The sequence below is a fragment of the Lygodium microphyllum genome, chromosome 27, assembly GCF_053477565.2.
Source record: "Lygodium microphyllum isolate KBCC chromosome 27, Lygodium_microphyllum_v1.1.10, whole genome shotgun sequence".
Classification (NCBI taxonomy): domain Eukaryota; kingdom Viridiplantae; phylum Streptophyta; class Polypodiopsida; order Schizaeales; family Lygodiaceae; genus Lygodium; species Lygodium microphyllum.
Window position 1 is genome coordinate 109,637,268 of NC_141161.1, and position 14,928 is coordinate 109,652,195.

The following is a 14,928-nucleotide window of genomic DNA, read 5'->3' on the forward strand; positions in this document are numbered from 1 at the left end:
TACTTCAGGGTCAAGGGGATGCTACAGAGATCCGGATGCAGTGAGCCCGTAGTCGGCTCAGGATACAGGTGCTACTCCTCGCTCTCGTGGCGGTTCTAGAGAGCGTGGCTCAGGTGGTTGATATGGAGGCACGAACGCAGTGACTCCGTCTCGTCATTCTATTGGAGTTGCATCACCTCCGAGATTTGTCACACCTATGGAGATATCTACTCCACTTACTTCGGCTTTTGCTCAGCAGTCCGCAGGTGGCACCCCTATGGGTGCTACTCCGATAGATACTACCTCGGTTGGTATACTAGATGTATAGGGGTCTCCTGGATATGCCTAAGAGCGTGTATGATGAGGGGAGGAGAGTGATGACTTGCATGAGAGAGTTGTGCCAACAAGTTTTTCGACACAATGTCTTAGATCATTGGAAAAATATACCAAAGGGGAGCAAGAACTACATAGTAGCATCCTTGCTTGAGGAGTTTCCGGTACCAGCCACAGTAGATAGGTTTTCTATGGGCTGGATGATGGAGTGCATGGTGCATATATGTCACACAGACGATCAAACGCACACAAGGCACTCAAGAGTGGGGCTGCAATGCTTGAGTGGCTAGATGTTGTGACTGGCACCGACTAAGGGAGGAGGCTACAAGTTCTCTAGGACGTTGGAGATAGCAGCGTGAGGTGGCGAGGGCATGACTAAAGGCCGGAGTGGTCCATCATCTTGGGAGTGGCAGCCACAGGACATATCTAAAGGACTTTGTAAAATTTTCTTTTGTTTTTCTTTCTTATTTTTTTGCAATATCCTTTTTATCAACAATCGTGTTTCTTTGTAGCACTCCAATATGCATGGTCTTACTGCATTGATTGACCAATTGTATGGATGTGGCAGCCCTGTAAGTCGCTCATCTTTCTTCTCTATAGTTACCATGTTTAATTAGAATGCATTATTGTATGGTGGACTAATGTGTAGTAGTTTTTTTTTTTTTGCAGAGTCCGTTCGATGCTCCTTTGTGACGAGATGAGCTTTCAGATGGCGATGATCTATAGCTCGCCCTTGGATCCCTAGAGCTCACACACCCTTCTTTTTTGGTCAAGTGATCTGTGTAGATATTTTCTATGTAGTAGTGATATCTTGCCATGATTGTACCAGTTGCTTTCATTATGCGATCATGTATTTATTTCATGTATTAGTATTATGATTTAAGTACACATTGTCTTTATTTACACGAGCATTGTACACAGTGCAGAAACTATTTTGTATGACCCAAATAAAGCACATAGTGCTATATGTGGCAAGGCAGCTTACTGCCCTACTAAATATTTTTTTTCCTTGCTACGGTCACTATTAGCATCGCAAATTTACTGCACGCATCATTATTGGTGTCCTTATTTAGCGTCGCAAAGCGTCGTTATCAGCATCGCTATCAATGTCACTATTTGCGTCCGTATCAACGTCGCATTTGATACCGAGCAAATAGCGATGCTGATAACAATGCTAGTACCAATTGTTCTATGGCATCGTCGATAATGATGCTTTTTGCGACAACAAGGGAAATTTTATTTAATTACATTTTCATCCCTTTTAACGTCGGTATAAGGCCTATATCTTGTAGTGGTCCTTCAAGCCAATGAGGTGTTTCCACAAAGAGTTACTTGCATTCTAGAATAATACACAGGATTAAGAAGATGAGAGATTTTCAAATGCTTCCAATACTCTAATGGTACTCATTTTATCACAATTTCTTTTGCAAGATCTCACTCTAGATTGATGATTGGCCCTTTGGTTCACTTTTTATACCAATCCAAAAGTGTTACCCATACTTGACAATGCCCATTTTCAACCTTTCAAATGAAATGTGTAGCTTGTGTTGTGTGACACAGTAAATAATCTTTGGGCAAGAACTATCTATGCCAAAGATAATATGTTTTTGGTGAGGTGTTGAATATGTGTAGATTTCAACCAATGACTGCATATGGGAGAAGTTTTAAAAACCTTTTTTGTGCATGACAACTAAATACCTACACAAAATCCATAGCCGAAAAAGTCTGTATAGTCCACAATAGAATTCCACAAACTTTAAATCTTCTTTCATCACCTTCTTTTTGACATGTCAAGCATGTCTGCCTCTCCATAACTCTTAGATATCATGGAAAAGAGGTTCCAATTATATTGTAATGTCTTTAACTTTGTGTTTTCTTGGATTCATGAGAGACAACAATAGGTGCTCTTTCTTAAAGAAAATAAAAGGTGGAAAGTTGTTGTTAATGAGAACTTATAGAGAAGTAGACCATGTACTTGAATGCATAGAGAGATTTATACCATCCAAGCCAACATGCATCTTAATGTGTCATGGCTCTTGTTCAAGTTGTGGACATTTTGAGTTGATATGCTTGAAGGCAGACAATCCTGTGAAATTGGCATAATCCCATTTTGCACTTGCATTCTTTGCTTCTTAGTCTACTAGACATGCTAAGTCTAGGGTCCAAAATAAATGTTGTATATGGGGAGCCAATGGAAAATTCCAAAGCACTTTGCAAGGAGTCTTTTTTGTCATATATTTATGACAAGGTGCTTCATATTTTGGGCATCTATTCTTGCTCTCATATTCACCTCTATAAAACATACAATCCTTGGGGCATGCATGTACTACGAGTCCGAGCTTGGTCATCATCTTCTTCACCTATCTCTTGATGTAGAAACGATATTCTTCACAATCAATAAGAAGTCACTTTAATAGTGTTGAAACAGATGAATTGCTCCAAGCATAATTGTTTTAAAGGTTAATAATCAGTAAACTCACAGTTAGACATGTCAATTTTGAGCCTTTGTAGAGTTGATCAAGTGATTAAGCCCTAAGAAAGATTTATTTATCACACATACAAGTTTATCCATACAAATCATTAATAAAATCATCCATACCATTATCATCATTGATGACATCATCCTTAACATCAAGTTGTGAGTCATATAGTTTTTTTTCAATTTGGCATAACTTCTTGGATAAATCCAGCGAAGCAGTTGCGTGCACTCAATTGACATAGGAGAAATGCCATGAGAGGGTAGACATAGATCATTCTCAACATCATAATCAGAGCATTCAACGTGCAAGAAACAAATTTGATATTTTATAAAGATTTCTTATGAGTAAAAAAATAGACACACATGGCCACACCAACCTCACATACCCTCTCATTTAGACACACACACACACATATTTGCCTCACACACATGTACACATATACATATACACACACTCTCTCCCTCTCTCTCTTGATTATGCACACACACTCACTCACATGTCTTGACTCTCAAGTCTGAGTTAAATTTATGCCCATATATCCTAGTTCATGGCCATTTCTATACATGAATATATCATGGGATGTAACGATCATGTATTCTGATTTCATACAAGTTTCCTAAACCATTAGAAACAAGTTTCATTTGAGATGGAAGAAAAATATCCCAAGACTTTATACATTTGTTAGTTTGTCAAATGAATTCATGACAAATGTTGCTTGAAAACATTCAAATGGATTTGTTAGGTTAGACTTTTTTTTTGGAACTTAAAATAGGTATTTTGAAATATCCAATTCTGAAATGAGTTTCCTAACCTTATAAAATGATTTTCTTGGAAATTATGAATTCGAAGTCTAAAATTGACTTCCCCTACATGAGTAATGCCTCTATCTGAAAAGAGAGGTTTTCTAACCATGTCATGTGCGAGAATGATGAGTATAAGGACCATAGATGACATCCTCATCTTATCAACTAGACATGCATATCTCTACATGTGAAATGTTATTTGTATTATTGAAATATCCAAAATAATAAATATAAGAATAAAAAACACTAACCATAGGCTAATCTCGTTGTGTAGGTGGTGTTGCATGAGCATCAATACCCCAAGAAGACTCATGTGAATGACAATGAGGCCACGAACTTCAATGTAAGCCTCAGTATCTATCACATCAACATGGAATTTTTTTCTCCTCATAGTAAGATGAAGCTGCAAGTGACTCTACTCCATGTCCCATCATAAGAGTGTGACCTCCATGGTTGTAATACAAAGGAGATGGTGTACCAAGGAAGCTGAATCTCTATTAAAAAAGAGGTAATACTTCAATACACTTTGGTTAAAATTAATTTTAAAACACTTTTAACATTCTCATAACATTGTGTTGAATCTGATTTCACACTACTACCACTAATAGAACATATAAGTGTGATTGATAAAAAACTAACATACTAGAGTGTTTCTTCTTGTATGAATACAAACAACATGGATGCCATAGTCCCATAAAATTAGAGACCTTCAGGAGCTCATGAGGAGTCTTGGACCTTCCTTCAATAAGAGATGCAACTATGAGTGACATTTCCACAATAGAGAGTATGCTTTTTATCGTTGTAATAAGTTATTTTGCAATCTAAATCTCGTACCAATTTATAATTATATGTATTCACATATATTATAACTTCCATATCATTTTGATTTTGCCTAAAACAATTTACGAGGCAGAACATTCTAGAGTAGCGAGTGGTTCAACTTCCCACTTGGGTCGCATCATGGGGAAATGTGGCTTCATAGTCACTTTTAAAAGTATATGCTTAGAAGTTCTCATATTATAGAGACACTAGCTATAGAATGGAAAGAATGATAAAAATGTATAACTTTTGCCTTGTTCCTATATAAACTAAAGACTACAGTTGTGCCCCCACTCTGGCAATGATTGAGATGGCCACATATCACGGATACAGAGCCCCATAAAGGACACTTCCACTAGCACATCGTTTGTTGAGTATTGTTTGTAATATTTAGATATCATTTCAAGCTTAAATGATTTTTAAAGTATGTTTTAATCAACAACTAATATAACTTCACTCTTATTAATGTAGGAGATTCATGGGGAGAGAGATCATGAGGTGGTTGCTAGAGACCATGAGGAGGGTAGGCAGATAGATGAAGAGTGAGCTTACAGTACATCCTCATAGCAGTCACCTTGTTATGATGACATAGGATATGGTGACAATGATGATGATGATAATGATGAGGGTAGAAACTAGCCCTTAGTGGATTTTGTTCATACTATATACATATAGCTTGTTGTTAGATCATACATATATTACTTTGCACATTTTGATTTTTTTTACAGATAGATTTATATTCACATATTTTCTTTACTTTAGCTATTCTTTTCCATTAGATTTTATTCTATTCAGGTTAAATGTTTGAAATGATAAATAATTAAGTAGAAAAAAATACCATGATACTGCATTTTTTGTTCAATCACTATTGCTTTGGTCAGCACCACCCTTTGTTGCATGCACATGAGAGAGAGAGAGAGAGAGAGAGAGAGAGAGAGAGAGAGAGAGATCGTTTGTATATACATATATATATAGATATATAGATCAAAGATTCTATGAATTCATCAACCCCCGTTTTTTGGAAAACCAAAGCATCATATAAGGTAGTTGTTTAGGCATTTCTTATAATACAAAGCCTATCAAAAATATATATTTTATGCATCACTTAAGCAATGCCCGTCATCACTTAAGTGACATAAAAAACAACACTTATGTTTTGCTTAAGCAATGTATATAATGTCGCTACATGCACCACATACACAACATGACCATAGTGATGCCCATAGTGACATGATTTGCATTAGTTAAACATGACCATAATATTGACACCCATAGCAAGGTCCTCTACATTGCTTAAGAGATGAAATTGATGTTGCTATGGGCATCCCCTCTAGTAGCGAGTGGACTGTCTTCTATCTTTCAATCTAAGAACATAATTTTCTTTCTCTCTTAGGAAATGTGCAATGCATTTCACCTCAATTATCTTTTTCCTTGGAGTATTTAGAGCTAAAACTATTACCCAATACACATTTACTATGTTTTGGGAAACTCCCATCTATTGTAATGTTGTGCTCAATCACCCTATCTATTCCTCGTTTGACTTATCCGAGTTGTTTCTTAGATTCCACCACCTTTTCCTCTCTTTTGCATGTGTCTTCCTGCATGTTACATTTGTACACCCTTTGGATAGGATATCCAAGCTCTTGTTCACACACTATGCTGCACATAAGCAAAAGTACTACCATAGTATATTTAAAATTTTCATAGATATGTATAGCCTATGACCCCCAAAAATGCAACATGCCATTTCATACATGAAGGAAAAAAATAATAAAAAACAATCAACCCTTTCCCTTGACAATGTTAAACTAAACATTTTATAGACTAAGCACCCACAAGTACACACTATGCATCTTTTGCATATAGTAGGCCCTTATCAAGGCACACAAAGAAAACTTAATCTAGTAGTTAGATATATATGTTACACTATGAGCCATATTTATATAAATATGCCAAGACTAACAAAAATTCACTCTCCTCAACCTCACCTCTTGAAATGATAGAGGAGATATCTATACTTAGCCCAATACCTTACAAGCTCATGAGGATAATCTGAAACCTTATGTCTTATACTATGCCCACTAGATATATGACCATCATGCACCTATGTAAAATCATGCAAATGCCTTAAATGTAAAATGTGCACAACTGTCAATGCTTTTGGAGAAAATGAAACTCAAAAGGTCTTGCCATGCACCTCAACTCCTTTAATGCTCACAACAAAATATAAATGTCATGATAGGTATAGTGTCTCCATGATTTATGTAACATGTGTATACAAGGTTTGTTGGTTTTACTTTAAGTCTATTATAGTCATCAAAACATTACCCCTCATTAAGAAAATGCAAATCTTGTCCATGTCCCACTCAAAAATACTCTTAGTGAATTTGAGAATCATTTACAAATCTTGGCCTAAGTTGTTGTATCCCTTCATGGACCTTATTCTCTCTCTCCAAAATTCCAATTGATTGGTAGATTATCTAGAATGTGTTTGTGAGACATTTGTACTCAATGAGTGAACTCTCATTTAGATGCATGCGGATTAAATATGTATAGCCACATTGGGCTTCATATATTGCAATGCATGAAAATGGTACATTAGGGGTTCCATCCTGCCTTGGCACTTAATTAGTCTAAAAGATAAGGGTATATGAAACCCCCTAATATAGTGCTAAAAAACACAAATGTAGTAAAGTGCACATGATCCTTGTTATCATATGTGCGAAAGTTAGGGCTTAGAAGATCATACATCTTCTTGTGTTGCTCATTCAACTTCTTGATCGTACACCTTTTCAACCTATATAATACATCCATATCCTAGGCAAGCAAAACTATATGCATCAACAAAATGAAAAAAGAAAGAAGTTCCTACATCCTAGCTTGTTAGAGATCCAAGTTTTATTGAATGATCTAAACTAAAAGCAACTACCATACATGGAAAGTTGAGAAACCAATCTACCTTATGCCGACTTAGAGGTCTTTTCATTTTTACAATAATGCTGTGGGATTAAAAAAGCTTTATTGGATTCATCAAGACAAGTGAAAGAAGTTCAAGAATGATTTAAAACGTATTTTGTCCAAGATTTTGTTGATATATCCTTTGTACATTGTAGTGTTTATCTAATCAAGCTTTAAAAATTAGAGCAATCAAGTAGTGAAAATGAACCATCTTGGATGAAATAGTATGCCAATGTTTTCCTTGAAGAAGTGATTAGCAAGGATTCATCTCATTAAGGATGAGATTGAGTCCTAGATACTCATTGTATTAGTATGATATTCTATATTAGCATAAACAATACATATCTTGACATCTTTATTTTGAATTATTCTAAGATCATATGCATGCATTACTTAATAATATAGCAATGATGAGTCACACATGATACATATGTATTGACCTATTTGTGGGTTTTTACATTTTTCACGTGTATACTAAAAGTCAAGTACATTTGTTAGCTAGTTAGGTTTAATCCCAAGACTTAATCCCAATCAATACATGCTTTTTTCAATATATTGTCTCCTAATTTATATTTAACCAGTACTTGTGACCTAAATATGTTCATGAATAATATATATCATGACATGATTATAATTATTCTTTTATTTCTACCTTTCAATATATACTTTCATATTTCATTTTAATAGTTATTCGGATCTAAATGCAAATTAATAGGCGTGTCTATATGCATGTGCAAATTGCATCGAATCCTTTCCGGAATAAATATATAGATAGGTGTCATCTTTGAAGCCCATATGTGCTCCCACTTTATTACAATATGTTATTAATGTCTACTATTGTGCTTTGTTTTAGTGTCTTGGTTAGATTGTTGATGGCAGGCTAGCAGTTTGTTAGATCTTGAATTCTAGCCATGTGTGGTTGAGGCTTTGATGGATCCAACCATTCCTCACTTTTCTCAAGATGTCATTTGTGTGGCAGAGTGAATAGTAGTATGTGACAGATAGAGAGATACATAGATGAAGGTAATGTGTGTGTGTGTGTGTAGACTCTAGAGAGAGAGAGGGAGAGAAACCTTACAAAACATATTTAATCATGTGCATGCACTATATGGTCCCATATTTGTGTATGCGTGGGTCTTCATGATGTCATAGTTTGGAGATTACCTTAGCATGGCCATAGTGCAAGCTTCACATCCACATTACAATTATGGAGACCACATATATGGTGTAAGATGTAGTAAGAGTGAGTCCATTTCATGTTTTTTGATAACATAGAAATATATAAAGGGAGGATAAACCTTTTAGCATAGTTGGCAGTCCATTATAGAGCCCGTCCCTGTGTTGTGAAGAGATTGATTTGGACATAAGAATATAGTTGGATATGGTAAATGAGAAATTTATATTTCTTTATCAGATTGGAGTTTGGGTGTAAGTAACATGGAGAGTATCTCGGTGATTGTGTTAAGGTGTTTTGTTTCCCACGACCTCAAGTTGGATGTATATAAAGGCCTTCTTTGGGAAGGTGGCTCCCTTGTTTAAACTTTCAAAGTAGCTTTGGTACTAGCTAATTCAGAAAATACATTTTTATTAGTGAATATTTCGACGTATGCCTCCCTTCAGGCCAACCTCTAGCCCTTGATTGGGAGTCGGGACCACTCCATGCCTTCGTGGGGGGGGAGAGAGAGAAAGACTCGAGAGAGTATTATCTGGATTAAGCACTTAAGTATTAAATAAGCATTCGAGTCAAATTCAAAAATTAGCTATGGGCTAGAGAGGACGCAAAATGTTCCACCTTGGAGTTGGAATATGACCATAACGATCGAAAAGAGCGCCCTTTCTTGGAAAGGAATCTTCAACTCCGTCCACAAATGATCCACGAATGATCCATTCAAAACTAATCTTCGATTCCGTCCACGAATGATCCATGGAAAAGTTTCTCAATTGTCTATCTAATGATCACGCTTTCGTTTCTCAATGAAATTCTCATTCTTCGATACTTTCGAAAGGTATCTCTGAATACTAAAACTTTAATTCACATTGATAGAAGGCTTTGAAGTTTGCATCCAAGACAAGACGCCCATTTCCGAGTAAGATAGGTTCCATGACTTTACATGGGTGATTAGATTATGTCACCGCAGACTAGAAAAACCCACATGATACAAGTAGAACTGTAGACCAAGCCCATGATGAAGTAGATGAAGCTGCGATGAAGCTACAAGTAGAACTGTAGACGAAGCCCATGATGAAGTAGATGAAGCTGCGATATATTATTTAACGAAGGTCGGTCCACAACAACACGTGAAGGAAAACAAGACGTATGACCACTCCTACAAAAAGCACCACTCCTACAAACAGCTGAAAAAGAGGAAATTATTTTCGTGCACGGGAACCAAACCGGCAAGATCGCTTGGAATATCCCGAGTAGCGGAGTATTCAGCTGGTATAGAGGAGCTTGCACTCGTCGACTTCTTTATCAGGCTGCTCAGTACTTACAGTAGTGGCGACTCCTGGATCAGCGGCTTGATCGACGTCGACCTCATCTGCTGCTCTAGTTCCGGTATTGGTTATTTGGACACTAGTATAATCCACGCCAGAATACATAGACGAGATGGGGTACGAAAACACTTGGCCGGACTGGAGGGTGATCTCCATGGTCGCCTGGTAGGGTAGTGTGATGTTTCCTCTCCGGGTGGTAGCTTGGATGGAGATCCACTGCCCCGGCTGAAGGGTTCCGGATTGGTCCCAGCTGAGGGTTCTAGTCTCCTCGTGAGTGGTCGTGTAGCTTCCTGAGACGCTCACCGACCATCCAAACTCTCCTGACACTTCCGCAACAAGGGGGATCCCTGCTTGCACAGTTATACTGGCATGATACTCGATCCCCGTAGTGACCGTCCATGACGATGAGATCGTCACTTGTCGGCTCCCAGAGAATGTCCAATCCTTGGAAATAGAGCCTGTACTCATGACACGCGCATATACAACCATGTCAGTTTAGAAATATAAATGTAGGTAATTTTACTACAAGGTGTCCTACAAAACAGTGTGGCGACGTAGACTGCGCAGACAACCGTATAGTTTCAAAAAAAAAGGTAGTTTAGTCCCATATTTACAAGGTCAAATTACAACTCGGTGGCTCAGATGACAACATATATACGCTCGTGCAATACTAGAGTCTACCCTCATTACCGACATTTGTAGAGGAAGAAGGATATTCAACATGCACTCATCACTAGTAGCATCCTTTATAGTGATCAACAATAGTGGCCTACTAGCTAGTGACTTGCTTGGTTAAGAAGTATGCAATCGCACTATTCAAATCACCAAGGAGGTGAGACCCTAGTATAGATTTTGTATACACACTTGCAGAAATTTTCATTTAAATGTTTGACTATAATTTCTTGAAAGGTAATTTAGTGAGTTATGTGGGGTACCTGCATTATTGGAGTCACTATATGAATCAAGCGTGACAGGAACAATTCCAGCAGTCTCTAAGTCCAAGGTAGGGTAGCGTACGTTGATCATGCGGGCAGATGCTATGGACTTTAGGAAATAGAACCCCAATGCATCAACATCAGCATTAGCTCTTCCTACAATACCCACACAAAGACCGGATGCCACATCGATTGGGTATTCTTGCTTTAAGCCCCAAGATGTCATGTAATGGAAAAACTCCCCTCCTGTCGTGGTGAAGAATCTAACACCTCCTGAACGTGTACCTGGAAAAGTTATAACACCATTGTTAGTGTCTAGAACTAATGCATGTAACATAAATACAAGTATAGATACATACATGAACGCACGTGCGTGCGCGCGCGCACACACACACGTATACATCCATGTATACTTATTTGTATAGGCATGTATGTATATGGTAAACATATTCATGTATGTTTATGTATGTATAAGTGAGAAAATCCTTTTTGAAACACCAAATTTTTGTTCTTAAATATGAGCTAAATATATCTTGAACGATATCATTTCCAATGCAAAAAACTATACAGCCTTTTGACCCACAATAGCAATCAAAGGATGATTCAATATCTTTTGAGTTAATTTTGTGCAAAACTTACTTATTGCATTTCCAATATGTTATCATTTTCAACTCATAAGTTCATAATTGGATCCAACTCTAGAGCAGTAAAATTAAATTATAGAACAACTATGCATGCGATGACTAGCTAAATCTTACCACAGTTATGATGTACTATATGTTTTGTATGGTTACGAGTTGAATATTTGATACACCCTTTGAATGCTTTTTGAAATAGTCTAAAAATGTGGAAGCATTTGTCTAAGTTACTTAACTTTGGAGCACTAGTTTTGGTTTTGTTAGGATCACTACAACTCTTTCGGATTGATATGGTTTGGATATGACACTGGGCTTGTTATACTATATAAGCATATAAATCACTACAACTTGATGGTGTTGAAAACATCCACAAGAATTAAGAAGAATGGATCATGAAGCATTTCAAAAGTCTAGACTATAGATCATGATTAAGCAGTGCAAGTGTAATTTATTTTTTTGTTGCTGAGGCCAATTGTTTGCCGATCCTTATATGTCAAGACTTCCCAACTAAAGTAGTTAAGAATGGAAGTTTCTATATCAGATACCTATGTGGTATTGTGTATGAGAGGGATACTAGCCCATTAAAGGAAGTGCTTGAGTTGTTTTTGAAGGGAGGTAGCAAAAGAAAAGCCAAGATATATTTCGATGATGAAAGCCCATGAATTTTTGTGCAATTGGAGGGTACTTTATGTTGAAGTATGAGGCGACGGGAGACTCCACATAAAAAATAGATCTTTCCATTTTAATATGGCCTTTAAATGTCACCTACCACGTAAGGAATAGAGTAGCAAGCATTATTGAGGTAGATATTAGAGAGGACTTTATCACAAGACGTCATCATAGGAGCCCCATTGGCAATTGCGGTAACTGATAGCCTTGTTACCTCGCAAGCATCATGAATGGGTTCAAAGTTTCTTCTAGAGATTTGGTAATAGTAACATGCATGGCTATGTAAGAAACCCATGCAATATCCATGGAAAGCGTGCTTGTGAGCAAATATCAACACCTTCAATCTTGATGATTTCTGATCCTTTTGTAGTTTTTCCATCACGGTAGTAACATGTTCTTGAACAAGGACAATTGCTAGTCTATAGATGTTGCTACTGCTGGCACTATTGTTGTTGCTTCTACTACAGTCAATACTATTATTGTTGCTACTTTGGCAATGATGATGCCAACAATTGCTACTAGTATTACTTCTAACAATACTGATGCTACTCTGATCGTGATGATGATCATTATTCGTGCTATATTTACCTGCACCATTGCCCCACAAGGACAATCTGGTGATGCGCTCTCCATCCGCGAACGTGTACTCCTTGTAAGAGCCCGTTGCCGTGCCGTAGGTGACTGGGTTGTCGGTGCCCGACATCCAGATCCGGATGCCTCGCAGTTGCCACTCTCCCGCCCACACTCCGATCCTCCTCATGATCTTCCCATTCCTGCTCTGCTCGTAAGAAAACGCATTACCACCCTGCCCCCCGATCACATACACAGGTGTCTGATACAGCGACATGGTCACCTGCATGCACAGTCGAAGAATATGCTAATTATCTTGTGATCACAAATACACGATATGCTAATAATCTTGCCATCACAATTACACGATATGCACTGACTTACACTAACGAAGACGTTAGGAGGTGGGTTGGGGCTCTATTAGCTTGTTTATGCGGCAAAGTAGACTAGTGTACCAACCCACAATGTTTTGTGCTTGTACAGGCAGGGGGGGTAAGTATATATATAGCTATTCTGAGAGAGAGAGAGAGAGAGAGAGAGAGAGACAGTGAACATGAGCAATGAACATATGATTATTTACTACAGTCACGTAAAGCAGTAAAAGCACGCCATGATGCATGTGCTTCTGCTTCGATTCGCCTCGTAAAACCACGAATGGATATGCATTGTCTGCAAAAATCAGAGCAGAGTACGACATTTGTATTTTTTATTATTTCATGAAAGCACTGAATTGAAGAGGGTCCTTATAAGTTATCAAGATTCCAGAGTCGACTTGCTGCACAAGTCAGAGAAAGCATGTAATTGGTTTCACGTACGGTGATAATGTAAAAGGGCAGTAAAACACAATACCGCCCGGGGAAGGGTGGGCACATCAACGAATGCGACTTACCACAAAAATCAGTGGATGGCCCAAGGTTTTGCCAACGGCGTTGTAGGTCAGGTGGTTTTGGTATCTGCACATGCACCCAGCTTTTAAAAAGCAGATTGTCTGTTGCGACGATTTCCACATCGTCCTTCCGATGCAAGAGCACGCGTTGACAATTAAAATAACCGATGGGGCCACGGAGGCATAGACTATATATATATAGATATATAGCACGTACCTGAATAGATGGTTAATTAACAATGATATGGAAGAAGGTTAAAGGCATCTTTTGGGGAAGGTTCTTTTCCTTTTGACTCGACTCGATACAAATATTAAAAATCTTCCGAAGATTGACAATTTGAGTGAGGAGGAGCATCTCGACACTTTGACGTGGGTATTGGACGGGTGCTCCTCGTTGAAAACTAAATGTGAATTTTCTTTGATGCATGATATTCGTATTGTTGAATTGAATATGCCATCAAGAATATCTGAGCAAAGTGAAACATATGTTTTAAAGGATGAATGGGGTGAATGACACTCACAAGCATTTTGAAGTTAATTAGATTTGGCTGGAAACTTTTTGTGCCACCTCGAGAACGTTGTGCCAATGAAGAGCTATCCATTGCAAAACATAAAACCAAAAACCATAATGTTGGTTGCTTAGGCAAAGTTTGAGATGTGGTGGTTTTCACATTTCATTAATTTCTTCAGTTAAGAATTAGCCTATTACTTCATAAAAGTACAATTACTTCACAAAGGTATAGTAATGACACAAAAAATCACATTAACATACTATACAACTAGCATGTTTCTTAGTTGTTTTGTAATTATGGGGGAGGGTACCATTGCCCCAAATTTCAAGAAGATGTGTATTTTTCTTCTTCTCTTTTATTTTCTTTATTGTGGATTATGGCAAAAAGGGAAGAAGGTAGATTCCAACCTTACGAAAGATTGTATGTGTCAATATTATAATTGCCTTCCCTAAGGATTATAATTGCCTTCTCCAATGTGAACCCTCCAATGATGAAACATAACCGAATGGGAAAAGTACATTGCTTCTAATTACAAATGATGTGGTAAGTTAGTTATACTAATATTCTAAGTGATTGTAACACAATATACTAGTTAATTAAGTAAATAACCAATTACTCAAGATGCTAACTATTACAACACAGTACACTAACTACTTAACTAAATATAGTTTAGTAAGTAAATATACTAATGAATTAACTAGTTCATACTAAATACTTTTAAGTAAACACAATAACTAATTAACTAACTCATAGTAGTTAACACACTAAAACTAATTAGCTATTAAGTTAGTAATATGTAGTCTCTCTCTCTCTCTCAATTAAAATGCTAAAATTAATGAGTAAATCACAT

General features: G+C 37.3%; 1 protein-coding gene across 1 annotated transcript; it reads right to left on the reverse strand.

The window, feature by feature from the left end:
- Positions 1-9,615: 9,615 nt before the first annotated feature.
- Positions 9,616-13,220, reverse strand: LOC148012704 (uncharacterized). The gene is made up of 4 exons (XM_087668862.1): positions 13,065-13,220; positions 12,699-12,963; positions 10,804-11,088; positions 9,616-10,326 (listed from the first exon to the last, which is right to left on the reverse strand). Exons 2-4 carry the CDS (start codon positions 12,955-12,957, stop codon positions 9,806-9,808), a joined length of 1,065 nt encoding a protein of 354 aa, XP_087524988.1. The 5' UTR covers positions 12,958-12,963; positions 13,065-13,220; the 3' UTR covers positions 9,616-9,805.
- Between the last annotated feature and the right edge of the window lie 1,708 nt (positions 13,221-14,928).